Below are 27,324 nucleotides of genomic sequence, written 5' to 3' on the forward strand. Positions count from 1 at the left end.
TAGGATTTTGATGGATTCCTTTAGGTCTTCCACACTTAGGTCTTTCATCCATTTTGTGTCTGTTTTGGGGTATGATGTAAGGAAATGGTCCAGTTTCATTCTTAAGCATTTGGCTGTCCAATTTTCCCAACACCATTTATTGAAGAGAATGTCTTTTTTCTCTTGAATATTCTTTCCAGCTCTGTCAAAGATTAGTTGACCATAGAGTTGAAGGTCCATTTCTGGGTTCTCTATTCTGTTCCACTGACCAATGTGTCTGTTTTTGTGCCAGTACCATACTGTCTTGATGATTACAGCTTTCTGATACAGCTTGAAGTCCAGAATTGTGATGCCACCAGCTTTGTCTTCTTTTTCAACATTCCTTTGGCCAGGGTCTTTTCCTGGTTCCATACAAATTTTATGATTATTTGTTCGAGCTCTGTGGAAAAGTTGATGCTATCTTGATAGCGATTACATTGAATGTAGAGATTGCTCTAGGTAACATAGACATTTTAACAATATGTGTTCTTCTAATCCAAGAGCATGGAATGTTTTTCCATTTCTTTGTGACTTCCTCAATTTTTTGCATGAGTGTCCTATAGTTTTTTAGCACAGATCCTTCACCTCTTTGGTTAGGTTTATTCCTAGGTATCTTATAATTTTTGGTGCAATTGTAATTGGGATCAACTCCTTAATTTCTCTTTCTTCTGTTTCATTTTTAATGTATAGAAATGCTTTTCTATTTCTGTGCATCGATTTTATATCCTGACACTTTGTTGAATTCCTATAGGAGTTCTAGCAATTTGGGTTTTCCACATAAACTATCATGTAAATTGTGAAGAGCAAGTGTTTGACTTCTTTATTGATTGGGATGCATTTTATTTCTTTTTGTTTCTGATTGCTGAGTCTAGGATTTCTAGTTCTATGTTGAACAACAGTTGTGGGAATGGACATCCCTGCCATGTTCCTGACCTTAGAGAAAAAACTTTCAGTTTTTCCCCATTGAGAATGATATTCACTTTGGCCTTCTTGTGTATAACTTTTATGGTATTGAGGTATGTTCACTCTCTCCCTGTATTGCAGAGTTTTAATCAAGAAAGAATGCTGTAGTTTGTCAAATGCTTTTCTGCATCTTTTGAGAGGATTGTGTGGTTCTTATCCTCTCTTTTATTTATGTGGTTTATCACATTGATTGATTTGCAGATGTTGAACCACGCTTGCATCCCAGGAGTAAATTCCACTTGGTCATGGGGTGAATAATCCTTCTAATGTACTGGCAGAACCTCTTGGCTAGTATTTTGGTAAGAAACTTTGAATCCATGTTCATCAGGGATATTCACCTATAATTCTCCTTTTTGATGGGGTCTTTCTCTGGTTTGGGGATCAAGGTAATGCTGGCCTCATAGAATGTTTTGGAAGTTTGGAAGTTTTCCTTACATTTCTATTTTTTGAAAAAGCTTCAGTAGAAAAGGTATTATTTCTTCTTTAAATATTTGGTAGAATTCCCTTGGAAAGCCATCTGGCCCTGGACTCTTGTTTGTTAGGAGATTTTTTATTATTGTTTCAATTTCCTTGCTGGCTATGGGTCTGTCCAGGCTTTCTGTTCCTTTCTGTTTCCATTTTTGTAGTTTATATATCCCTAGGAATGCATCAATTTCTTTTTTTTTTTTTAAAGATTTTATTTATTTGACAGACAGAGATCACAAGTAGGCAGAGAGGCAGGTAGAAAGAGAGAGAGGAGGAAGCAGGCTCTCCGCGGAGCGGACAGCCCGATGTGGGGCTCGATCCCAGGACCCTGGGATCATGACCTGAGCCGAAGGCAGAGGCTTTAACCCACTGAGCCACCCAGGCGCCCCGCATCAATTTCTTCTAGATTGCCTAATTTGCTGGCATATAGTTGTTCATAATATGTTCTTATAATCATTTGTATTTCTTCAGTGCTGGTTATGATCTCTCCTCTTTCGTTCATAATTTTATTTCTTGGGTCCTTTCTCTTTTCTTTATGGAAATCTGGCCAGGAGTTTATCAATCTTATTCTTTCAAAGAACCAGCTCCTAATTTCATTGATCTGTTCTACTGTTCTTTTGGTTTCTGTTTCATTGATTTCTGCTCTTGTCTTTATTATTTCTCTTCTCCTGCTCAGTTTAGGCTTTATTTGCTGTTGTTTCTCCAGCTCCTTTAGGTGTGAGGTTAGGTTGTGTATTTGAGACCTTTTTTATTTCTTGAAAAAGGCTTGTGTTGCTATATACTTTCCCTCTTAGAACCACCTTTGCTTCATCACAAAGGTTTAAAATGGTTGTGTTTTCATTTTCATTTGTTTCCATGAATTTTCTAAATTCCTCTTTAATTTTCTGGTTGACCCATTCATTATTTAATAAGATGTTCTTTAGCTTCCATGTATTTGAGATCTTTCCAAATTTCCTCTTGTGTTTGAGTTCCCATTTCAAAGCATTGTGGTCCAAAAATAGGCAGGGAATGATTCCCAATCTTTTGGTACCAGTGGAGACCTGATTTATGACCCTGGATGTGATCTATTCTGGAGGATGTTCCATGTGCATGCAAGAAAAATATGTATTCTCTTGCTTCAGGATGGAATGTTCTGAATATATCTGTGAAGTCTATCTGGTACAGTGTCATTCAAAGCCCTATTCCTTGTTGATCTTCTATTTAGATGATCTATCACAGTGAGTGGGATATTAAAGCTTCCTACTATTATCGTATTATTATCAATGTGTTTCCTAAATTTTATTAATTGTCTTATATAATTGACTGCTCCTGTGTTGGAGCCTAAGTATTTACAATTATTAGATCTTCTTGTTGGATAGACCATTTAATTATGATATAGTGTCATTCTTCATCTCTTATTACAGTCTTTGGCTTAAAATCTAATTTGTCTGGGACACATGGGTGGCTCAGTTGGTTAAGCATCTGCCTCAGCTCAGGTCATGATCCCAGGGTCCTGGGATTGAGTCCCACATCGGGACTCCTGCTCAGTAGGAAGCCTGTTTCTCCCTATTCCCCCTACCCCGTGTCTCTGTCTCTCATGAATAAATAAATAAATGATCTTCTAAAAAAAAATCTTTTTTGTCTGATATAAGGATTGCCTCCCCAGCTTTCTTTTGATGTCCATCAGTATGATAAATGATTTCCACCCCCTCACTTTTAAAATGGAGGTGTCTTTGGATCTAAAATGAGTACAGATAGCATATCAACAGGTCTTCCTTTTTTAAGCAGTCTGATACCATGTGTCTTTTGATTGGGGCATTTAGCCAATTTACATTCAGAGTAACTACTGAAAGATGAATTTAGTGCCATTGTATTACCTATAAAGTCACAGTTTCTGTATATTGATTCTGCTCCTTTCTGGTGCATGTTACTTTTGGGCTCTCTGTTTGCTTGAAGGATCCCTTTTAATATTTCTTGTAGGGCTGGTTTGGTCATCACAAATTCTTTTTGTTTTTGTTTGTCCTGGAAGCTTTTTATCTCTCCTTCTGTTTTGAATAATAGTCTTGGTTTCTGTTTGCCCTAGAAGCTTTTTATCTCTCTTATTTTGAATGACATTCTAGCTGGATAAAATATTCTTGGCTGCATATTTTTTTCTCATTTAGCACCCTGAATATATCATGCCAGTCCTTTCTGGCCTACCAGGACTCTGCATAGGTCTGCTGCCAATCTAATGTTTCTACCCTTGTAGGTTATGAACCTCTTGTTCTGAGCTGCTTTCAGGATTTTCTCTTTGTCTCTGAGATTTGCAAGTTTCACTATGGTATGTCAGGGGGTTGACCTATTTTGAATGATTTTGAGGGGGGTTTTCTATATCTCTTGGACTTGGATGCCTGTTTCCTCCCCCAGATTAGGGAAGTTCTCCACTATAATTTACTTCAACATGCCTTCAGGCTCTCCCTCTCTCTTTCCTCTTCTAGGATCCCAATTATTCTAATATTATTTTGCTTCATTGTATCATTATCTCTGGAATTCTCCCTCCATAATCCAGTAGTTATGTCTCTTTTTCTTGGCTTTTTTATTCTCCATCATTTTGTCTTCTATACCACTAATTCTCTCTTTGCCTCATTTATCTTAGCAGTTAGAGCCTCCATTTTTTTATTGCATCTCATTATTAGCCTTTTTTATTTCAACTCAATTAGATCTCAGTTCTTTTATTTCTCCAGGAAGGGATTCTCTAGTGTCTTCTATGCTTTTGTCAAGCCCAGCTAGTATCTTTATAATTGTTATTATGAACTCTAGTTCCAACATCTTAATTATGTACATCCATACTGATTATGTCCCTGGCAGTCAGTACTGCCTCTTGTTCTCTTTTTTGTGGTGAGTTTTTCTCTCTTGTCATTCTGTCCAGAGAAGAACAGATGAACAAGAGAACAAAATACTAAAATGACAACATGACCCAGAGAAATATATACTAAACAAATAAAAAAAGACACAAAACCAGGGGGGGGAGGGATTTTTTTAAACTAACATATAATGTATTATTTATTTCAGGCATATGGGTTTGTGATTCATCAGTCTTATATAATACCCAGTGCTCATTATAACTCATACCCTCACTAATGTCCCTCACCCAGTTACCCCATCTCACCACTTCCCTCCTCTCCAGCAACCCTCAGTTTGTTTTCTAAGATTAAGAGTCTCTTATGGTTTTTCTCCCTTTCTGGTTTGATCTTATTTCATGAAAAAAAATTTTTTTTCAAAGAGAACGTAATCAGACAGATAAACTGAATAGAGTAATACACTGGATCCTGTGTGCATTTTGGCATGTTTGTTAGAAAACTAGATCCAAAAATTTAGAGAATGAAAAACTTATAAATGTACAGAAATAAAATTAAATACAATGAAAAGATAGAATGTAACTGTAAAAATGAAAAAAGACAAAAGAAGAAAAAAGGAATATAAATAGATGAAAAGAGCAAAGCAATACATGATATCCTGCATGTATTTCCATGTTTGTTTAAAGTCTCTATATCTCAAAAATTTAAGGAAAGAAAAACTTATATATATGCAAAAATAAAGTTAAATACATTGAATAGATAGGATGTAATTGCAAAGATGAAAATTTAAAAAGACTTTAACAGAACAAAAAAAAAAAAAAAAAAAGGAAGAAGAGGAAAGAAAAACCACTAGAGAATATGATTAGACAGGTGAAGAGAATATAGCCATACATTAGATTCTGGATGTATTTTGGTCTGTTAGAAGAAACTGCATCCCAAAAGTGTAAAGAAAGAAAAGCTTTTGTGTGTGTGTGTGTGTGTGTGTGTGTGTGTACACAAAAATAAAGTTAAATACAATGAAGGGATAGAATGTAACTGTAAAAATAAAAATTAAAAAACGTTTTTAAAGAGTTGATAAAATAAGGAATTGGTTGAAAAAGGAAAGGGGGGGGTTAAAATTGTGGGGGGAAAAACTGTGAACTCTATATGTTATATTCCCTGGAATTTTTCAGTTCACTATTATTGGTAAACTTGGTCTTGGCTTGATTTCCTTGCTGATTTCTGGGGGAGGGGCCTGTTGCTCTGATTCTCAAGTGCCTTTGCCCTGGACAGAGTTGCACCACCCTTGTCCGGGGCCAGGCTAACTAAACTGCCCTGGATTTCTCTATGTGGTTTTTGTTCCCTGAAGGTTTTCTGTGCTGCTTTAGAGGATGAGAATGTAAACGTTGGCCTCCCAATCTCTGGCCCTGGAGCCAAACCTAGGGACCCCACTCCTCAGTGCACCCTCAGGGAAAAGCAGTCAATCACGCCTGCCCCCCTGGGCTCCGTCCACACTTGATACTCACCCAGCCCATGACTGAACACTTCTATCACAGGCATGTGACCCCACTTGGAGTGTCCAAATGCTACAGACTCCTGTGGTACACTCCTGTTTTGCTCCTCCTGGGGAGGTAGGGGGGCCTCGCTGGTTCTGCCATTCGTTGAACTCTGCTTGGAGAGTAGTTGCCATGGTTCAGGGTTTAGGGCAACCCCAAGCTGAGATCTCTCCCCTGGGCTTGCTGATTGCAGTCAGCTTCCCCACTCCAATGCCTGGGAACTCTGCTACACTCGGGCATCCTGGTCTTCTCGTGATCCCAAGGATCCAGGGACCACACTGTCCCTCACAGGATTCCACTCCAACTTCGGTACTTGAGTGCCTTTCAGGCAGGAACACACCTCATGAAGCTGACTTGTAAAAGTTCTGATTTTGTGCTCTGCTGCTCTGTCACTTTCCAGTAGCTGATTCATGGAGGATCCCTCTCCGTGCAGTTTATCTTCCCGTATGTCACCTCAGATTCACTTCTCTGCATCTCCTACCTTGCAGAAAGTGCTCGCTTTTCTATTTGTAGAGTTGTAGCTATTCTTTTCTTCCATCTCAGGCTGAGTTTGCAGGTGTTCAGAATGATTTGATAGTTATCTAGCTGAACTCCTGGGACTAGACCAAACTAAGGTTTCTGACTCTTCTGCCATCTTAGACTCTCCCCTACTGAGGATGTCCAATTCTTATAAACACTTGTCTTCAAGCCAATTAGATAGAGCTCTTTTACAAATTAATTTTAGCAATACCATCCAGAGGTAGAAAAAAATCACATTTATAATGCACATGGACACATATACACAAACAAGATGCAAACAAAATCTAGCCTTTGTTTCTTTAATATTTGTGGAGAGGATATTAAAGACCCAATTTCCAAATATCTCTCTTTTATTAAGACAAATTGAATTGCAAGATAGCATTCTAATTATGGATCTGTGAATTACATCATTTCCCATTTTCCAATATAACAATATAACATAGCTTGTCCAAAGATGCCAAAAGCTATAGCAACAAATAAACCAAATGAGGCCCAGAACACTTCTGTGAGTATTGGTTCCTCTTGAAAGCCAAGGGCTTCACTGACTCAACCAAATAGCTTCCAACTTTCTGGTTGCTTAGTCTTATAGCCCACTTCCTCTAATTCTGTGCATAAGAAAACTAATTTTGGTTGGGTTGGGGGCACTCCTGGCTGACTTAGTCAGTAGAGTATGCAACTCTTTTTTTTTTAATTGTGTTATGTTAGTCACCATAAAATACATCATTAGTTTTTGATGCAGTGTTCCAAGATTCATTGTTTATGTACAACACCCAGTGCTCCATGCAATATATGCCCTCCTTAATACTCACAACCAGGCTGACCCATCCTGCCAACGCTCTCCCCTCTAAAACCCTCAGTTTGTTTCTCAGAGTCCACAGTCTCTCATGGTTCATCTCTCCCTCCTATTTCTCCCGATTCACTTCTCCTTTCCTTCTCCTAATGTCCTCCATGTTATTCCTTATGTTCCACAAGCAAGTGAAACCATATGATAATTGACTTTCTCTGCTTGACTTATTTAACTCAGCATCATCTCCTCCAGTCCCATCCATGTTGGTGCAAAATTTGGGTATTCATCCTTTCTGATGGCTAAGTAATATTCATTGTATATATGGACCACATCTTCTTTAACCATTCATCTATTGAAGGGCATCTCAGTTCTCTCCACAGTTTGGCTATTGTGGACATTGCTGCTATGAACATTGGAGTACATATGGCCCTTTTTTTCACTACATCTCTATCTTTGGGGTAAATAGCCAGTAGTGCAATTGCTGGGTCATAGGGTAGCTCTATTTTTAATTTTCACCAAGACAGGATGGTACTGGCACAAACACATAGTAAGCAACTATTGATCTATGGGGTGTAAATTCAAGCCCCACATTGGGTGTAGAGATTACTTAAAATAAAATAAAATCTTAAAAAAAAATTAATTTAAACACGTCAAAAGGACTCCATTTGGGCCATCTGAGACAAATTATCCTTAGTTAAATTTACCACTGAGGTACCTGGGTGGCTCAGTCAGCTGGGAGTCCAAATCTTGGTCTTAGCCCAGTTCTTGGTCTCAGGATCTTGATCTCAGGTTGTAAGATCAACCCTATGTAGTTAAAAAAAAAAAAATCTCCCCACTTGAGTAAGCACTTGCAAGTAGAGGCTCTAGCAGAGTTTCTATGGGTGGTTGTTGGTTTTCTGGGGGCTGCTTGGCTTTTAAAGCACAATTCCCTATTCATTTGGTTTCCATTCTGGCATAAGACTTGAGCAAAATCTAAGGCTGTTGAGTGTGATGGATCAAAAGGGTAGTGCTTGCATGTGTCACTTCCAAACAGCCATAATACACTCTCTTATGTGTCTCAGTTTCTCCCTGTGAGCTCTAAGACCATTGAGGGGCTGGGATGCCTGGGTGGCTCAATCAGTTAAGACTCTTGATCTCAGCTCAGATCTTGATCTCAGGGTTGTGGGTTCAAGCTCCATACCGGGCTCCATGCTGGGTGTGGAGCCTACTTAAAAAAAAAAAAAAAAAAAAAAAAGACCAATGGGTGGGACTCAAACACTGGGTGATTAATCCTTATGTGTGTGTCCCCAGATGAGCCAATCACTAATTACCTTATGAGATGGGAAATCCCTATGGGACCCCTACACATCTCAAGGAATACCCTCAGACACTTCCCCTCGGCTTTCTGCCACTTGAAAACACCTTTAGGCCAGAAGGAGCAAGTATCCCTTTTCTTTGGAGCTGAGTGATCCAGTCTCTCATATTTCTATCTAGAAATTTTACTCAAGCCTTATATTAATAACATCAACTAGTATAATGTCAAATTAAAACAACCTACCCATAAAAACAAACTTTCTAGATTATCCCAGCTGGATAACACTACTGGTGAGCCTTAACAGCTTGAATAAAAGTCAGGACTATTAAGTTGAGGTTGTCTGGATATCAACAGAACTCACCAGATACAACTGTGAGGTGCTAAGAAGCTAGAGGAGCCCCTGCTGATACTAAGCATCAGGCCCAGAGGACCCCCAGGTGTTTTCTCAGGCTAACTGCTCTGATATCCTGCCCACTCTGCCAAGAAATGCTGATGCTTTTCTCTTAAAGAGAAGAAAGGTTTCATTCAAGCCCAAGTTAGGGCAGCTGCCTGGGAAACACTCTTCACAGGGAGGGAAGTGCTCTGGAGAATGAATAGTATTTTCTGGGTTACATACTTTTCTTTTTACATCTTGTAAAAGCCCAAAACATTATATATTAGCATATAGGCAGTAATCAAGTCTTATATCACAAAGGAATGCAGGGAGTAGAAGTATTGATCAATATCTCAGGACAACATAGTTTTCCTTTAGGCTACTCATTCACAAAGCAGGTGTACAATGCATGGGTGGTTAGGCCATAAATCGGGCTTTGGTTTGAGCAAAGTTTATGTACAGCCATGCTGACTTAGAAAGAAATCTAAACTGGCATCCCTTGTGTATCAGGCCCTTAGAGAGCTCTTCTCTTATCACTGCAAATTTCTGCTTCAAGAAAATGTGAAGTATTCAATAGTGGTAGAGTGAATTCTTTCCATGGAATAGCACCTTGGCTGATAGGTGAAGCTGAACTGACCAAACTGAAAGACAGGCTTGGAGCTCATCTCTCCCCCTTTCCCTGCAGCTAGACCCTCTGAAGCTGCAGTCAGATGAACTACTGCCTCCTCTACTCATGAAAGACTTTGATGAATTAAGAGGGAGAAACCACCTCATGAAGTGATAACATCTACTCCTGCCTCCTCCTCCCTCCTCAGTGTCTGCCTTTCCGGCAAAAGAAGAGGGCATTACTTTTCCCCACAGCTACCATCCCACTACACTACCACATCCCCCAAGGAGGTGGATTTCTCCTGGAAATCAGTATAAATCATGCAAATAACTGGATTTGAAGTCCTGGTCAAGATACGGACTTTCAATTCTCTGATACCAACAGAGGTGATGGTACCAAAGATAAGCATCAAAGATCAAAGAGCCCTGTCTCATCAAAGATCAAAGAACCCTATGGTTAGGCATACAGGATGCCAAACCTTGGCAAATTTCAATGGCAATATTTACAACATTCCAAGGGCTAGATTAAAAGATGGTTTAAAACAGCAAAATTCAGCAAAAGAATCCTTCTCAACTTCAGGAAGATTAGAAATGGAATTGAGGGCAGATCAATAAGCAAGTCCTAGACCTGTTGCTCTACATGCTAAGTTGAGCAGTCGGGGAAACCAGTCAGGTAGTTGTGAATTCAGGCAAAAAGAGGAACAACCATTTAGAGAAGTACATGTTTGGAAATATAGGGCTTGAATTAATATTACAGTGAGAAATACAATCCAAAGACTAGAGCCAATAAGGTGAGGGTCTACTTTAAATAGTCAAAGCTGATTGCCAACTCAGGAACAGAGTGACGTTATTCATTCTGAGGAATATAATTCACATAGAGGAACTAAATCGTCATACATTAGATCTTACAGGTCTGTAATGAGGCAGATAACTCAGAAGTACCCTTTTCCTTAACTCAAAATGTGAGTCAAGTACAGCAATGGAAAAAAAAGAATCCAGTGGGTCACAGCTGTTACGAACTCCATCCAAGTATCACACTAGACTGTCAAGTTTAAAAAGGGGGGGAGGGCATTCAGCCTATAGAAAGTAAAGATTGGAATAGCATTACAAATGGGTCTCCATCCAGAGCAAGGTGCACAGAAAATACAAACACCATTGAAAGCAGCCATGGAGGCTTTTATCAAATCATTTCTTGTTCAGAACGCATAGTCCTGGAGCCTCTGACAATTCCTACTCATAGGACTTCAGAGAATGGGTTTAGCAACTTCTATATTCATAGATTTTATGTCAATTTTCAGCCAATTGTGACTGGGATTGAAGAAATAAGTTCTCTAATGGAAACCAAATCTTGGTCATAGATTCAAAAGAATGTCAGCAGTGACTGGAAATGTGCCCAGAACTTGAGTGACTTGGAGTCAGTTGTTCAGAGGCACCAGTGCAAGGGGGTTCCTCTTGAGACAGGCACACCCAGAAGGCAGCAATGAAAGCAAGGTAAAAGAAAGACTGCCTCAACTATTTCCAACATAGTGAGAACAGAGGAGATAGAGAAGTTACAATTTAGTAGAAACCGAACTTACCTACTCCTAACTTTGCCCATTTGGTTTTACTAAATGCTGATGATGGTAATGATGATATGATGGTGATGGTGATGAAGGTGATGATGGTGGTGGTTGTGAAGATGATGGTGATAGTGATGAAGATGCTGATGGTGGTTGTGATGATGATGATGCTGGTGGTGATGGTGATAGATGGTGGTGGTGATGACCGTGATGAAGATGATGACAATGGTGGTAGTGGTGGTGGTGATGGTGGGGATGATGATGATGGTGGTGGTGGTGGGGATGATGATGGTGGTGGGGGTGGTAGAGGTCACATATAGGGTTGAATCTAAGAGCAGACTGACAATCTTTCCAACAGGGACTAGCAGGACATCAGCACTCAGGTGAATTAAGTTAAATCTGCAGTGTTTGTTTTGGTGACTGGCACAAATCAAGCACAGGCAGTGACCTCAAATGCATAAATTTCATGACCTCATGGTGCTCAGTAGGTGCCAGAGACCACATGTGTCCTGTATGTTGGCAGCCTGCTTTAGGATCCAAGATAGCTAATGAGGAATGAAGTATCAAGATCTCCTGGAAAACTGCATTTCAGTGTAGCTGGTTACCCAACCAGTCTTGAGTGGGTGCACATGTCTGCATGTGTACCTGTGTGTTGGGAGATAATCAGATAGAAAAATGTGACAGCTTGTAATCTGAGCTAATTTGCTGTTTCTTCACTTGTTTAAAAAAAAAACTTATGTAAATGTAAATGTTTAATTTACAGTTTAATACTGTTTAATACTGTTAGATAGTGGTTGAATAACATTGTAAATGTACTAATGCCACTGGATATTATACTTCCAAATAGTTATTTGCGGGGCACCTGGGTGGCTCAGTCAGTTTAGCATCTGCCTTTGGCTGGGGTCATGATCCTAGCTAGGGTCCTGGGATCCAGTCCTGAGTCAGGCTCCCTGCTCATCAGGGAGTGTGCTTCTCTCTCCCTCTGCCTCTCCCCCTGCTTGTGTGCTCTCTCACTGTTGCTCTCTCTCTCAAATAAATAAATAAAATATTTTTTAAAAATAATTGCATGTTACGTGAACTTTACTTCAATTTAAGAAAAATATTGGTAGAGTCAAAAAACCTTTTAAATGTTCTTAAGTCTCTATAATATGCCCTTCTGAATATGCAAAATTTAGTAGCTTAAAAATATATTATTATTAGTAGTAGTGCAGTTAATTTCACTTACTTCTCAAATTTTCATAGGCTTTAGAATATGTCCAGAAGAAATGTATCTCTACATAAATCTTTCATTAACTTTCAAATTTTTTTTATTTTAAAACAAATGTGAACTGTGAAAAATTAAAAATGGAGTCAAGAGCCAGGCTCATCTATTTTTGCTAATAATGCTTTGTCTGGTTTCTCTGAATGGAAAGGAAAATGAGTAGACATTCAGATGGGAAGAATATTTTATATTATTTGGCTATAACGAAATGTTACATTAGGTTCCCTCTCCTCCCATTTTTTCTTTTTAAAGATTTTATTTATTTATTTGACAGAGAAGTAGGCAGAAAGGCAGGCAGAGACAGAGAGAGGAGGAAGCAAGCCCCCCCACCAAGCAGAGAGCCCAATGCGGGGCTCAATCCCAGGACCCTGAGATCATGACCTGAGCCGGAGGCAGAGGCTTCAATCCACTGAGCCACCCAGGCGCCCCTCCTCCCATTTTTTCTTTAATGAAAGTTACATCAAAGTGAAGTCTTATACTTCTGAGAAAGGACTCAGAAAAAAACATTTTTATTACAATAGACCCTTGAACAACACAGGGGCTAGGGGAGCTAACTCCCATGCAGTTGAAAATCCATGCATAACTTTTGACTCCCCCAAAACTTAACAACTAGTAGCCTATTGTTGCAGAAACCTTACCAGTAAAATAAACAGCCAATTAACACATATTCTGTATGTATGCATTTTTGTATGTATGTATGTGTGCTGCAACACACAGTGTCTCCAGAAGCCCAGTCTCTGGGCCCATGTGTCCAGGGAGCGAAGACAGAATGTAAGTTGTGGCAGGTGTGTATTATACACTGTACTCTTATGATCAAGTAATCTACAGAAAATTAAGAAAATCAGATGGAATAGAAAATACATTTACAGTACTCTACTGTATGTATTGAAAAAAATCTGCATATGGGTGGACCTGTGTAGTTCAAACCCATGTTGCTCCAGAGTCAAATGTATTTGAATAATGTAAAAGTATATATCAAAGAATATCAAATACATTCGAAGTATATCAAGTACATTAGACTCTGGAGCAACATGGGTTTGAACTACACAGTAGCATTAAGAGAACTCCTTTTTTCTTTTTTTTTTTTTTCTTTTTTGGCTTTTGGTTGTTATTCTGGCCAGCACTCCGAACCACAGATGTCGGGCAATGTCTAACCAAAGGAAACAGCTTCCTCCTGTTGGTTACAAATGGGGCATCCCTCAAACTGTTGTCAGCGGAACACATTCATACCACTGCTTCTGCCTTCAGAGTTCACAAAAGCCAGAGCAATCTTGAACTCTTTCATGTAACCTCATGAGTCAGGTATAAAAAGTGCCCCTGAACAATGAGGTAGAATATTTCTGCTGAAATCTCAAATGCTATGAAGCGGTGGTCCATTTGAGGAGGTGATTCTCTTTGGAAGCCACAGAAACTGAGTGATCAGAAGAGATTCAGGGAGTGTTCCTAAACTGAAAGTGTTCTCCCAAAACTCAAATATTGAAGGACCCCTGGGTGGCTCAGTCAGCTGAGCAGCTACCTTCGGTTCAGGTCATGATCTCAGGGTCCTGGATTGAGTCCTGCATTGGGCTCCCTGCTCAATGGGGAACCTGCTTCTCCCTCTGCCTCCTGCTCCTCCTGCTTATGCTCTCTTTCTCTTGGACAAATAAAGTTTTTTTAAAAATTCAAATGTTGAAACCTAATCCCCATTGGGATGATATTGGGGGGGAGGTTTGCGGAGGTGACTAGGTCATGGGGGTGGAGCCCTTGTGAATGGAATCAGTGTCCTTATAAAGAGACCCCAGAGAGCTACTTTCCCCTTTCTCCCCAGTGCAGGACACAGGGAGAACACAGCCATCTATGAACCAGGAAGCAGGTTCTCACCAAACATGGAAACTACCAAAGCCTTGATCTTGAACTTCCCAACCTCTAGAACTGCAAGAAATAAACGCCTATTGTTTATAAGCCATCCAGTCTATGGTATTTTGCTACAGCAGCCAGGACAGATTAAAAAGCTTACTTTCCATGTTTGGAAAGGCAAGACTCACCAGTGAGCAGAAGAGAATAACACGACCAATTTATAGCTGGCTTTGTGTTTTTTCTAAAATAGCAACGAGGACTTTGGACTGCCAAACAGGATGCTCAGAATAACAGTAATTCCAATGATCTTAGATCATAATAATTTATATAGTCGTGAAGCCATAAAGTTTGTAACCAGGTTAGAAATACACACTGCATGGTGACTTCTACAATGATGGGGCATCTCTGGGCTCTCTGTGTCCTGGCGTTTCTGGCCAACTCGTTCAGCATAGTCGCCACCAAAAGGTCTGCATGGGGCCCAACAGTTTTGCTCTCGTCTCCTTCCCTTGCATCTCACGCTTCCACACAGCTCGGATATCCAACAGAGCGGTGAACAGCAGGCATTCAGAGTTCTGACCATCATCTTTCTTGGACCTGCTCTTGCTCACACGCTCATCTTACACCTGCCACAACTTATATTCTGTCTTCGCTCCCTGGACACATGGGCCCAGAGACTGGGCTTCTGGAGACAGAGTGGTGCAGCACTGGACAGTGGGGGCTGGGATACATTCCCAGTTCTTCCCCTCCCCTCCCTTTCTAACTTCAACCTGTTTTTTGTCCTGACACTCACTGACACTGCCCCATCAGGACAGACAGTCATCATACGTTGTCGATGTAGGGTGAACTTTACAATCTCCATGTGACCTCTCCATGGTAAGCACACCTCTTCTTTCATCCCTCGCTGGGTGAATTGCCCCACATCCCCACAGCCTAGTCAACACACATGATTCTCAGTCCATTGCCCTCCATGTTCTTCCTAACAGAGCCCTTATTTTGCTCAGATATCCATTCCCTCCTCTCCCGGCCCTACCCCCAGCTCCAGGAGTGGGTCTGATTTGATCTAAGGGTGTCCCATGCCCCTTGCATGGGACCCAATTCTGCCTATGAAGTAAAGGCAATCGAGAGAGGGCTTCTGGGAAAAGAGACATTCTTTCTCTGGCTGTTATAAATCTGGCTGTGAGGTATGCAATTCCACTTCCAAGTAAGGATGAAGCCAACTTGGAAAGAGGTACAAGAAAAGAGAGAAAAGAACCTAGACTGCGATAACACATTAAGCTGCTGAATCTTCCAGTCCAGAACCATCCTGTCATGGGAGATGTCCATTTCCTTACTGCTTATGCTAACTGGGTTTCTATCACTCATAGTCAGTCTCTCTCCTCTCCCTAACCCTAGTCCCACTGAGAAGTCCTGTCCGTTCCCCCCTCCAACAAAAGATATCCCAAATCCCTCCTTCTGTGGATCTCCCCCACAACCAACATTCGTTGGCTAGACTGCTTTACAAGGTCTCATCTAGTCTCATGTCTTCTGGCAACAACAGAGTTCATGTGTTAACCTCTCATCCTGACCTCACCCCCACTGGGGAGCCCAGACCAGTGACCCCAGTTCCCACCGCAGCCCTTCATTGCTTCCTCCCTGCCTCACACATCCTCGCCACTGCTTGCTTCTCTACCCACACTTCCCTTCTTCAAACACACCAAGGCAGATTCTACCTCTGGACCTTTGTACGAGCTGCTTCCTCTGTCCTGAAGCCTTCTCCTTCAGAGCCACCGAAGGCACAGGATGTCTTACCCTTCACTTCTCTCCTCAGAGGCCCTCCCTGACTATACCATCGAGAGCAGCCCCACTCGGCATGCCTCTAGCATGTTCCATATTGTGGAACTTTTCCTTCCTTCAAGGCCCCATTGTTATGTGACAGTATCTCGTTTACTTCTTCACGATACTCCCACTAGAATGAGAGCACCACGAGGACAGGTGGCTTGACTCTTGTGTTCACAGCTGCATCCCCAGCACCTAGGACACCTGACACGGGGAAAGCAAACTGCTCACTCCTATTGATTTCACCCTCTCACTTTCCCTCGGAACCCTGCCTATCACCAGCAATCCTGCCTTAGATCAGGCTCGAGATTCTCCTCTCTAGAAATCCTAAATCACCCTGTACCCTCAACCAGCCTGCATGATTTTCCAAAATGGGGCATGTGGACCCCAGAGTGGAGTGCTGGTGAGGATACTTGTGCAGGTGTATACAAAGATCTTGAGGGTTCTGGAGGAATTTTTAAAATGATGTTTCCAGGGGTGCCTGGGTGGCTCAGTGGATTAAAGCCTCTGCCTTCGGCTCAGGTCATGATCCCAGGGTCCTGGGATCGAGCCCCACATGGGGCTCTCTGCTCAGCAGGGAGCCTGCTTCCCTTCCTCTCTGCCGGCCTCTCTGCCTACTTGCGATCTCTGTCAAATAAATAAATAAAATCTTTAAAAAAAAATGCTGTCTCCATGTGGTTATTCAACAGTCTGGACAATCCAGCAGCAATTCCAGCTTTGGTCAAGCACTGCCTAGTTCTAGTGCCTGTGTTGGGCATGTGTTTAGGATTAGCAAAAAGCGTTTCATAGGAAAAGCACCTATATGTACATGGTTATATGTTGCAGCATCCTTTGAAGGAGCAAAAGGCTGGACACGACTTGAAAGTCAAATCAATAGGGAATTGGTGTAAAAATGTTCAGTACATCTATACAGTGGAATACAATTTAGCGGTAAAAAGGAGGAGGAATTTGTTAAGTGCCAATAGGAAACAGACTCCATTAAGTGAAAAATGCAAGGTGCCAATCAGAGTAGAAAACAAGACGGACAGAAAGAATAGATTCACCTGCTTGTGTATGCACAGAATATTTCTGGAAGGGTACACAAAGAGCAGCATTTTTTTTTTTCCCATGGGAGAACTAGGTATATAGGAGTGCAGAAGTGGAACAGGGACTTCTCTGGAAATAAACTTTTACCCTTAGAATTTTGAAGCTCATAAATATTTCTTCCAAAAATATATGGAAATATAAAAAGTGGTGTCTATAATTATCATGTTTATACACAGGCATCACAAATTGAAATGCCTTTAGAGGCTATGCAGAAAATATGGGTGAGAAAATGTGGCAGGCCTAGGACCCTGGAAAACTGGATGAAGTGGCTGTTTACAAGTTACAAGGTCAAGTGAAGCGTGTGGGATGTGCACACGAAGGAACCTGGGAGAAGGTAAGGAGCTGACTGTACGTGCAATCATCCGATTTTGACATGTTGCTTTACAAAAATTGAAAATTTCATTGCTCATACATATCCAGAAATGTATGCCTACGTGCACAACTCAATTAATATTCACAAAGTGTTGGGGCACCTGGGTGGCTCAGTTGGTTAAGTGTCCAACTCTTGGTTTTGGCTCATGTCATGGAGTCAAGCCCTGTGTAGGCTCTGTTCTCCCTCTCCCTCCCTCCTTCTCTCTCTCAAATAAATAAGTAAAGTCTTAATAAACATAAAAATAAATAAGAGAGGGACTTGCATGGATAATGAAAGTATACAAAGAACAAAAAGATTTAAAAAGATATTCACAACGTGAACACAACAGTGCAACTCACATCCAGATCAAGAAACAGAGCATGACCAGCCCCCGAGTCTCTCTCACCCAGTCACCAGCTCCCTACCCCACCTCCAAAGAGGCACTACTATCCTGACCTCTAACGGACTAGATTCGTTTGTCTGCCTATGGAATCGCACTATGTGTTCTTTTGGATTTGGCATCTTGCTTTCCACACTGTATTTGTGAGATTCACGCACAGTGCTGTGTGTAACTGTAGATAGTTCTTTGTCGTGGCTGAGTCTTCCATTCATTCACCCACTCTCCTGTGGATGGGCATTTAGGTTGCTGCTGGTGGGGCCTGTGAAAATAGGTCAGCTATGAATACTCTACTTTGTGTCTTCTGGTGAACAGATGTAAACAATTTAGTTGGGTACATTTCTAGGAATGAATTACTGAGTCATAGAGTACTTGCTTACCTTAAAAAATGCCAAGTGGCTTCCTGTTGAGTTCCAGTTGTTCCATATGCTTACATGGGCCAATTAAAAAAATAATCTGGTCCAAAGAAAACATCATAGGCTACCAGTTTGCCACCTCTGGATCACTAAGTCTTTAATTGTCATGGGAGAAAGTTCTTTATAAGGTAATTTCAGATCTCAGCCCATCATTCCCTTCTTAAGACCTCGCAGTGTCTCCTTGAATAATGGCCGAATCCCTTTAGCCTGGCATCAAATGCTTTCTGCAGGTTGCCTTTCTCTTTTTGCCTCTTGTCACTGTTCATTCTCCATTTATCCATCACTGCCATTTAGCAGGCCCTGGAAAACTATCACATTTTAGTACCTCTGCATGCCCTGGTCTGTGCTGTCCCTCTGCCTGTAGCTTCCCGTTTTCCCTTGCTAGGACAATTTGGGTACCTTGTCTCTCCTCTAAACTACCACCCAGAGGGCTTGCCATCCATGTCCTGTCTGCTGTCTCTCTACCCCAGGGCCTAAACATATGTGCCGAAAACTCAGTCACTCTGATTTTTTTTTTTTTTTTTTGGTAACACAGGTGAGTGTGGCAATAAAAAAAAAAAAAAAGGATAAATTTTAATCTTCCCCCGCCCCCAGTAGTTCTCCACAGAAGCAACTCCTGCCACCACTTCCTTGTGAATTCTTCCCGAGTTACACAAGGAATGTATAACTTTATACTCAATATAGCTACGTTTTCAGTAGGCACCATGTAGAAAGTAAGGCAGAGATAGGGACTTGCCATGCTACACAGAAAGGTCAGGACAGGCCTCACTGAGAGGGTGATATCTGTGCTAAGACCCGAGGGAGGAAGAGAGCCACACTGGTCTGAGGCAGAAGGACAGCAGGTGCAAATGCCCGGAGAAGCAGGGTGTGCCTGGCCTGGTTGAGAACCGGAAAGTAGTGAAGCAGGAGGAGTATCGATGAAAATCTTTGAGCTGGGCCAAATTGCAGCGGGCTTTATTAGCCACTCTAGGACGTCAGACTGGCATGAATGAGCCGGGAAGACGCTAGTTATTGAGATGGGGAGGTGCAACACCTGACCCGCGGTCTTCGAAATTCACTTCCTCAGTGAAGAGCTGCCTCATCCTTCTTTGTCGTAGCTCACTATCACATATCCGAAGTCTCCACAGTTTATCCGGGCTCTCATATAAGGGACACTTGATCTGTTCCCTAGCTTTGGGACGCAAAGCATTCCAACGTTTCCTTCTTTCCAAGAATCCCAGCTGACAATTTTGATTAAAAACCTGTAAGTTCACACAACTCGTCCCTTTAAACGTGATTTTCTTCTTCAGTAAAGAAACTGGATAACGTGCGATCTCCCTAGTTCCGGTTCCTTGCTCACCTTCGCCCCCCCCCCCCAAGCCTGAGGCCCTTTTTCCACTTTAAAAAGGGGCTTAGGGGGCGCCTGGGTGTCTCAGTGGATTAAACCCTCTGCTTTCGCTCAGGTCATGATCCCAGGGTCCTGGGATCGAACCCCCCATCAGGCTCTCTGCTCAGCGGGGAGCTGGCGTCCCCCCCTCGCTCTCTGCCTACTTGTGATTTCTGTCAAATAAATACATAAAATCTTTAAAAAATAACAAAAAATAAAAAGGGGCTTTAGGTGAGCAAAAACGGATTGGGGCGGGTGGGGGTGCTTCCCGCTTCACTTCAACGCAGGAGAGATCAGCCCGCCCAGGGGTCTGCGAAAGGACACGTCCTGGGGACGGACGTTAGGGATCCGACCCTAAACAGAACATTTAGAGGCGGCGACACAGAAAGAGCGACGCACAGCAGCCACGCAGCCTAGAGCAGAGTCAAGACAGCCGCGAGCCCAGGAACGTCGCAAAGATCCGCGCCTGCGCAGTAGCTCCCGGCGCTGAGCCCGCGCGCTAGCTTTCCTTCCCACGACCTCCCCTCTGGCGCCTGCGCACAGGGATCCGCTTCCCGAAGGCCTGCGAAGCTGGGGCTCATAGATATAGACTTTCTTGCTGCTTGAGAAGGGAGCAGTTGGCTCGTACTTGAATCCATTGTCTCTCCCTTCCCCGTTTATTACGGCAACTATAAATGTCCCACCCCAACTCACTCCAGAAGGGAAGAACTCCGTCCCTGAGGCTCTCTGGGCGCTCGGGACGCCCAGGTAGCCAGGGAGGTTGTGGGTGGGGTCAGCCGGCTACCACGTGGCGGGACTCCGCCAATCGGCGCGCAGACCGCACTTTGCGGCTCGGCTTCAAACAAACTACGGAGAGGTGAGAGTGGCCTCTGGGGCCCCGCCCCCTCGCCTGGGTCTGGGGCCCCGCGAGACGGCGGGCGGGGGAGGGGGCGCCGGGAGCGGGGGCGGGGCGCAGTGGTCGAGTGACGGCCCGCATCACCTATTCCGGGCGCGGGCCGCGGCGCGGTGGGCCCCAGAGCCAATGGGCGGGGGCGGGGGGCGGGGGGCGGCCCGGCCGGCGGGGAGGGGGAGCTCGCGGCCGGGGGACGAGGGGGGAGGAGGGGGCGGGCTCCCAATCCGGTTCCATCCGGTTTTCCCACCGCCCCCGCGGCGGGTCGCAGCAGCTCGGGCGGCGGGAGGAGCGGCAGCGGCCAGGCAGCCCAGCTTCGCGAAGGCTCTCGGCGCGCCGCGGCCCGCAGGCACCCGGCACGCGCCCGCCCCGCCGCCACGATGCCCAAGAGGAAGGTGAGCCGCGGCCCGCACGCGCGCCCTCCGCCGCCCGGCCCGCCGCGGCCGCCCCGCGAGGCCTGAGTCCCGCCGCGCTGACGGCGGCGCAGGGCCGGACCAGGCGCCCCGGGACCCGCAGCGGCCGGGCGGGAGGGCGGGGCTGCGCGCCCGCGGCGGGCCGGGCGCGGCGTTCTGGAACGTTCGGCGGCCGAGGAGCCGGGTGGGCGATTCGAACGCGGCGGCGGGAAGCCGTGACGTCACGCGGCCGGGCATTGTTCTGGCGGGCGGGCGGGCGGGCGCGGGGCGCGCGGGCACTTTTGTCTGCGGGCCGCGGCCACTCGCGCTGTGCTTCCGTCCGCAGGTGAGCTCCGCCGAGGGCGCGGCGAAGGAGGAGGTAAGAGCCCGCGCCGCCGCCGGGGGGGGGGGTGTCCCGGGGCGCTTCGCCCCTCACGCGTCGCTCTTTCTCCTTCTCTCCCCTAAAGCCCAAGAGGAGGTCGGCGCGGCTGTCCGCGGTAAGTAGCGCGAGCCCCGCACCCCCGTCCCCTCCGCGCGGCCGTGCCCGCCGGACGCTCAGCGCTGCCCTTGCCTTTCAGAAGCCCGCGCCCGCGAAAGTGGAAGCGAAGCCCAAGAAGGCGGCAGCAAAGGTAGGCTCCGCGCTCGGGCGTGCGGGGCGTGCTGCGGGGCCGTCGGACCCCCGCGCGGGCTCTTTCCGCCTGGAGAGCCGCGTCCCAGGTCTCGACCCCAAGCTCTGGGTCCGATGGCCTCGCCTGAAACGTGCGAGGGTCTCCTGGTTTCCTGTTCGGATGCGGGCCCGCAGCCGCGCGTGACCGACTTCGGTGTGCGGCCCGCGTAGACGAGCGGTGGGAATGGATGCGGTGCTCGGGGGCGTGCGGGACAGCGTGGGTCGCGGCCGGAGCCGCCGGGGCTCGCGTGCGCGGCCCGGGGAGGGCTTCCCGGGTGGGTGTGTCCTGGTGCCGGGTCTCCGCGCTGCCCGCGAGGCCGCTCCGCTGTGCGGGTTCTGCGGAGGGCGCTCTCCTCGGAGGGCGCACTGGGGCAGGTGCCGGGTCGGTGTGTCCTGTGACTGCGCGCAACAGGACAAGACAGAAACGCTGTCCCTCGCCGCATCCCAGGGAACTCGGAGTTAACCCTAAACGCCGTTAGAGTTGTTTCCCTGGAACAGATTCACATCGCGCGGTCCGCATCGAAGGTCTCCGACACGAAGTTGTTCTTGCTTACGTGTAATGCTTGAAAACTTGTTGGGAAAGCGAAGTGTATGTAAACCACGGTAATTCTGATCCTTGGGGTGTAGCCCTGAAACCGTTCTCTGCAAAGCTCTCACGGTTTTCAGGGGGAAATTCGGGGTGTGATTAATTTCTGCGCACCTAAAACTTGAATGAGCGTTTGGTGTTCGACCCCGTCTCTGAAAGTACAGGTAGAGCTTAGCGCTGCAGAATCAAAGACCTTGTTTCCAGTTATTTGTTTTAAACATGCAGCAATGAATGTCAAACTCTTCAAAGGTTGGTAGGTTTTTTTTTTTTTTTTAAGGAGAAAGTTTTTTTGTTTGTTTTTTTTTTAACGTATTCAAAGGTATAGGGTAGTATGTTAACTTCTCACAACAAAAGATAAAGAGTTAAGAGTAAAACAGGAACTTTTCATGGAGGCCAAAAAAATTGCATATCTTGTTGCATAATGATGGAATGAACTATGTACTGTTATTACCCATCTTTTGGGGGGAGGGGTGTAATAAAACCATTGGATGAAGTACTGTGCCTGCTTCCCAATTTTCTTCCTTATTTACCACTTCCTATATTTTGATTTGTCCCGAAAACTTTTTGTAATGAAAATACTGTGATTTTTTTTTTTTTAAGATTTATTTATTTATTTGACAGAGAGAGATTACAAGTAGGCAGAGAGGCAGGCAGAGAGAGAGGAGGAAGCAGGCTCCCTGCTGAGCAGAGAGCCCGATGTGGGACTCGATCCCAGGACTCTGAGATCATGACCTGAGCCGAAGGCAGCGGCTTAACCCACTGAGCCACCCAGGCACCCGAAAATACTGTGATTTTATCCTCCGTTGGGTTTGGGATCAGGTATAATCGACACATTTCTTTTTCTGAGAGGTCAGCAGGTAAGTCTACATGTCAGTGTTCCTTGAGGAACAAATTTGTCAACTCAGTGTTGCCAAAGGGAAGTTGTGGAGTGGGAGCTTTGTTTTACCTGAGTTTCTGTAGTCCACCCTTCATAACCAACCTGATTTAAAGCCTTAATGGAAAGTAAATTTTTGATATTTATTGATTACGGTGTAGATGCGCTGTATTCAAAGTATATATATACACCACTATGAGATTATGACTTGTATAATTTCCTTAGTAGTATTTTGGGACTGAAATACACACATGTTGGGAAAACATGGATTTACTTTTTTTCATTTATCGTTTCTGTTATTAAAAGTGGTATTACTTCGCCCAGGTTGTTGCGTATTTTGTTTTCATATTTAAGGATTTACATTTTTATGCTATCCCCATAGTGGGTAGAAAACTAATCAGAAATTTGAAGAAATCTGATTATAGAAGAACATCTACAGAGGTGATTGTGACATTTCATAAATCCCATTGTGTGAGGAGTGTTATCCCAGATATGTTTGTTTTTGTAATTTGTAGTTGTTATTCTGGCTCAGTAAAGCATGCAACCCTCGATCTCGGGGTTGTAAATTTGAGCCCCACGTTAGCTGTAGAGCTCACTAAAAAATAATAATTATGATTCATTATAAAGATGGTGTATTATTAGTAGCTGTCATGTTTTTGTATATGGACAGCCATCATTGGTTCAAGAATACATTACTGTGCCGCTCCTCCCCCCTTAGCATTAAAGTATGAGGTCTACCTGCGTGTCTTTGTGGCTGTTTAACTCAAGTATTGGTCAGTACTGATAAGGGTCTTTGATGGAACTTACTGGTGACCTGACTTCATTTAGCTGTGGCTGTATTCTTTATTTACGAGAAACAAATGTTAAATGTTTAAACTTCTTCACCATTGATGGATAGTATCCAAAAACATTCCTAATGGTGCTTAACTGTGGCTTAAATTTTGGAAGTCTTTTATTATCATACTAATATGTGTGCTTTTCAGAGTCTTCCAACATGTAAATGAAAATGATAAACTCAAAATTGATCCTTTTAGCTCTTCATTACATGATATCAAGGGATTAGCTGTAGCAGGATAGTCAACCTGACCATTCCACATGGTGCTGTTTTCAGGTGAATGGTCTCACTGTGAGGGTGAATGTCTTGTCAGGACAGTGATTATTTGACAATTTGATTTTTATTCAGGCTTACGAGAACTTTGGGGACAGGTAGGGTTACAGTGGAAAGAGATTTCCTCCAACTACTCTTCCCCCTCATTGGTTCCGTCATGTGCAACTTGAGAGAGGAGTGGGTGATTGAGCAGGTGGGAGGAGGAGTGTGTCTCTGGCTTTAGGTTTACTCAAGGTAAGTCTAATGAGGCTTGATAGTGCGAGTACTGTTAACAGTACCGTTAGCGTTGTGCTGTCATCCTGACTAGTGGGGATGGACTTTCAGGTGTCTCTGGAAAAGAGGTGTCCTGTGACTCGGGCTGCTATGCAAGCTAGCGTTAACATGGCAGCTGTTGGGGACACTAGCAAGTGAGAAAACTAAGTGCTGAGTTGATGCTTAAAATACTCTCTTAACTGTATCCTAGGATAAATCTTCAGACAAAAAAGTGCAAACAAAGGGGAAAAGAGGAGCAAAGGGAAAACAGGCTGAAGTGGCTAACCAAGAAGCAAAAGAAGACTTACCTGCAGAAAACGGAGAAACTAAAAATGAGGAGGTCAGAAGTGTGTGTTACTGATTTGGACTCTGAACAGTAGATAATAAGTTACATATCTTTATAGAGCAGATTAAGACAGTCTTTGTTCATCAAAGTTTGTACAGCAACTCCCAGGTGAATAGAGAGGTGGTTTTAAGGATTAGATCATATTTGGAAATGTATATGTTGATTGCTGCTTCTTTAAATGAACAAGAAATTTTAATATGTTTAGAATTTCACCAGTAACAGATCGACTGTGCATGTTTACACAGGGTTCATTAATATTACTTGTGTGGATTTTCAAAAGGATTTAATTTGCTAAGTGATCTATTACTTTTTCTTCTTTGACTTAGAACCTCAGTACTTGTTTAAAGAAACGGGCTTTGTGTGTGTGTGACCTGTAGAACTGCTGTAATATTGCTTATCTGGATATTCAGAAATGTTTTGAATCCATTCCTTATTTGGTGGACTTTTTCCATTTCATTTTTTATAAGGAAGTCCAGTTTTCTTAAAGTGGCTGTTTTAGGACTAAATAACTTAGACCAAGTAAATAAAAAGACTTGATGTCTTTAATCTTTTTATCCTTTTAAGTTGTGAAAAGAAGACACGATCTTAAACAAGTAGGCTACACATTTTGATAAATAAGTTTTCATAGGCCTTTTTTTTTTTTAATCTTATAATGGTTAAATCTGGAAAGAAATAAATCAGAGTATTTTTAAAACTTTTGTATTTATAGATCAAATCTTAAAGCAACCAAGTACTTATTTCTAACTTGTGGAGTTTAACCAAAATTTATTTTAAATTGGTAGTTCTAACCATATACCATATATTATGTGATATTAAGATGAGATTACTAATCTTAGTTATTAGGGTAGAATTTGACCTTCTAATACACATTCTCACACTCCTATTATTCATGGTGATTGTGTTCTAGAAGGTGTAAGTACTGAACAGTTGTACATGGAGGAAATAAAGGGTTAGATTTTTGTGGCAATGTAACTTGTGCCTAAATGAAGCTCTGCAACACGTGTATTTTCTCCACTAGGGACACCACAACTTTCTTGCACTTAGTAGACCGTGTTATACTTGTCTAGTCAGCATCATTAAGAAGCACAAAAAAGATGTGAAATGTGTGGTACTAAACTACAAAAAAGGCACAAGTTCAGGACTAAAACAGCCACCCCAGCTGGGAGTGTACATGCTGAGGAACTCAGGAAAAAATGCTTTAAGTCCAAGGAAGTGCCGGGAGAATTGATTTTGGCGTTTACAAATAAATTTTAGTGAATAGGCAAATTTGCCAATACAGATTCTACATAGAATGAGGATCACCTGTATTTTCAAGACCTAATAATACTATATAAGTAAGACTATGTTGTGTTAAATGTTAAAGCTCTCAAAGATAATAACAATGACAAAGTAATCAAGTATTTGATTATTTCTTTTTCTTTGATTTGCAGAGTCCAGCATCGGATGAAGCAGGAGAGAAAGAAGCCAAGTCTGATTAGTATCACATAACATGTCTTATCAGTGGTCCCTGTCTCCCTTCTTGTACAATCCAGAGGAATATTTTTATCAACTATTTTGTAAATGCAAGTTTTTTAGTAGCTCTAGAAACATTTTTAAGAAGGAGGGAATCCCACCTCATCCCATTTTTTAAGTGTAAATGCTTTTTTTTAAGAGGTGAAATCATTTGCTGGTTGTTTATTTTTTGGTACAACCAGAAAATAGTGGGATATTGAATGTGGGAGGCTTTGATTGTCTTGGGTGTCAGCTCAACATTCCATAGATGGGGTAGTTTTTATATCCTGTAATACCAAGCATACTAAATGGCAATTTGGAGTCAGTTGTGCATTTAATATGTCTTGAATATTTTAAATTACTCCTTTTCCCATGTTGTTTTGGTAGAATTGTTGCCTAAAGAAAACCACTCCTAGATCTTGGCTCTCCCTGTCAGAATTCTTGTGCGCTCTGTAACATCTTGGTTGTGGTAGTTCAGTTTTCCTAGTAACTCTGTTAATGTGCTGTGCAAGATTGAAAATTTGAGTATGTAGTGTATATGATATTAAATTGTGAATGAATGGGACTTAACACTGTTAACAGTGTATCAGCATTTGAATCTGTTGGTACTTGATACACTGTTAAGGAAAAATTGTCTCCAAATTTTAAGCTGGAAGGTCACTGGAATAACTTTTAGAAAAGAATCACAACTACGTGATTTTCTTTTTTTTAGATTTTTGGTACGTACGTTAGGAATTGTGTACAAATTGAAATGTCTGTACTGATTCTCAGAACAACCAATAAAAACTCAGTTATGAAAAAATTTTGTGAAGCACATAGATCAAGTTCTGGCTTAAATTTCATTAAAAGAATAACCACATTTGTTTTCCCAGAGTTCTCTTAAAATCTGAAAGTGGAATATTCACTTTTTTTTTTAATACTTGAACAGTGTTACAACTACTGAATAAGCCAAAACTACATCTAGTGTGGTTTGTGTTTACATATTCCTTTTGAGATTTTCATACATACCGTACTTCCATTTTGCCATCTAAATAGTCGTCAGAGGTGGTGGTGGCCACCTGCACTGATAGGGCAAATGCAAACTCAGGGCCAGAGGAAGCACCAGGCCATGGTTACCGCTAAACAGGGAAAGACCTTGGAACTGTGTAAACCTCACTACTCTTAAAAATGTTATTTTGCGCTGGGATGATTTGTGGGTGGGGGATAAGAATGCTCTAGAAACGGGAGTCCTGAGGGATCACAACTCTGCAAAGGT

At 43.0% G+C, this 27,324-nt stretch overlaps 1 protein-coding gene across 2 annotated transcripts; it reads left to right on the forward strand.

Annotated features, from left to right (window-relative positions):
- Window positions 1-20,543: 20,543 nt before the first annotated feature.
- On the forward strand, window positions 20,544-26,871 carry HMGN1 (high mobility group nucleosome binding domain 1). 2 transcript variants are annotated; one of them, XM_082748377.1, is made up of 6 exons: window positions 20,544-20,748; window positions 21,092-21,124; window positions 21,213-21,242; window positions 21,324-21,374; window positions 24,444-24,572; window positions 26,009-26,871. In XM_082748377.1, exons 1-6 carry the CDS (start codon window positions 20,734-20,736, stop codon window positions 26,054-26,056), a joined length of 306 nt encoding a protein of 101 aa, XP_082604503.1. In that variant the 5' UTR covers window positions 20,544-20,733; the 3' UTR covers window positions 26,057-26,871. The 2 variants fall into 2 exon arrangements, with proteins under 2 accessions (XP_082604503.1, XP_082604504.1); XM_082748378.1 differs by having other exon boundaries at window positions 20,581-20,748; window positions 24,444-24,567; window positions 26,007-26,871.
- The last annotated feature ends 453 nt before the right edge of the window (window positions 26,872-27,324 follow it).

The sequence above is a fragment of the Mustela nivalis genome (genome assembly GCF_964662115.1).
Source record: "Mustela nivalis genome assembly, chromosome: 1".
Taxonomy (NCBI): Eukaryota; Metazoa; Chordata; class Mammalia; order Carnivora; family Mustelidae; genus Mustela; species Mustela nivalis.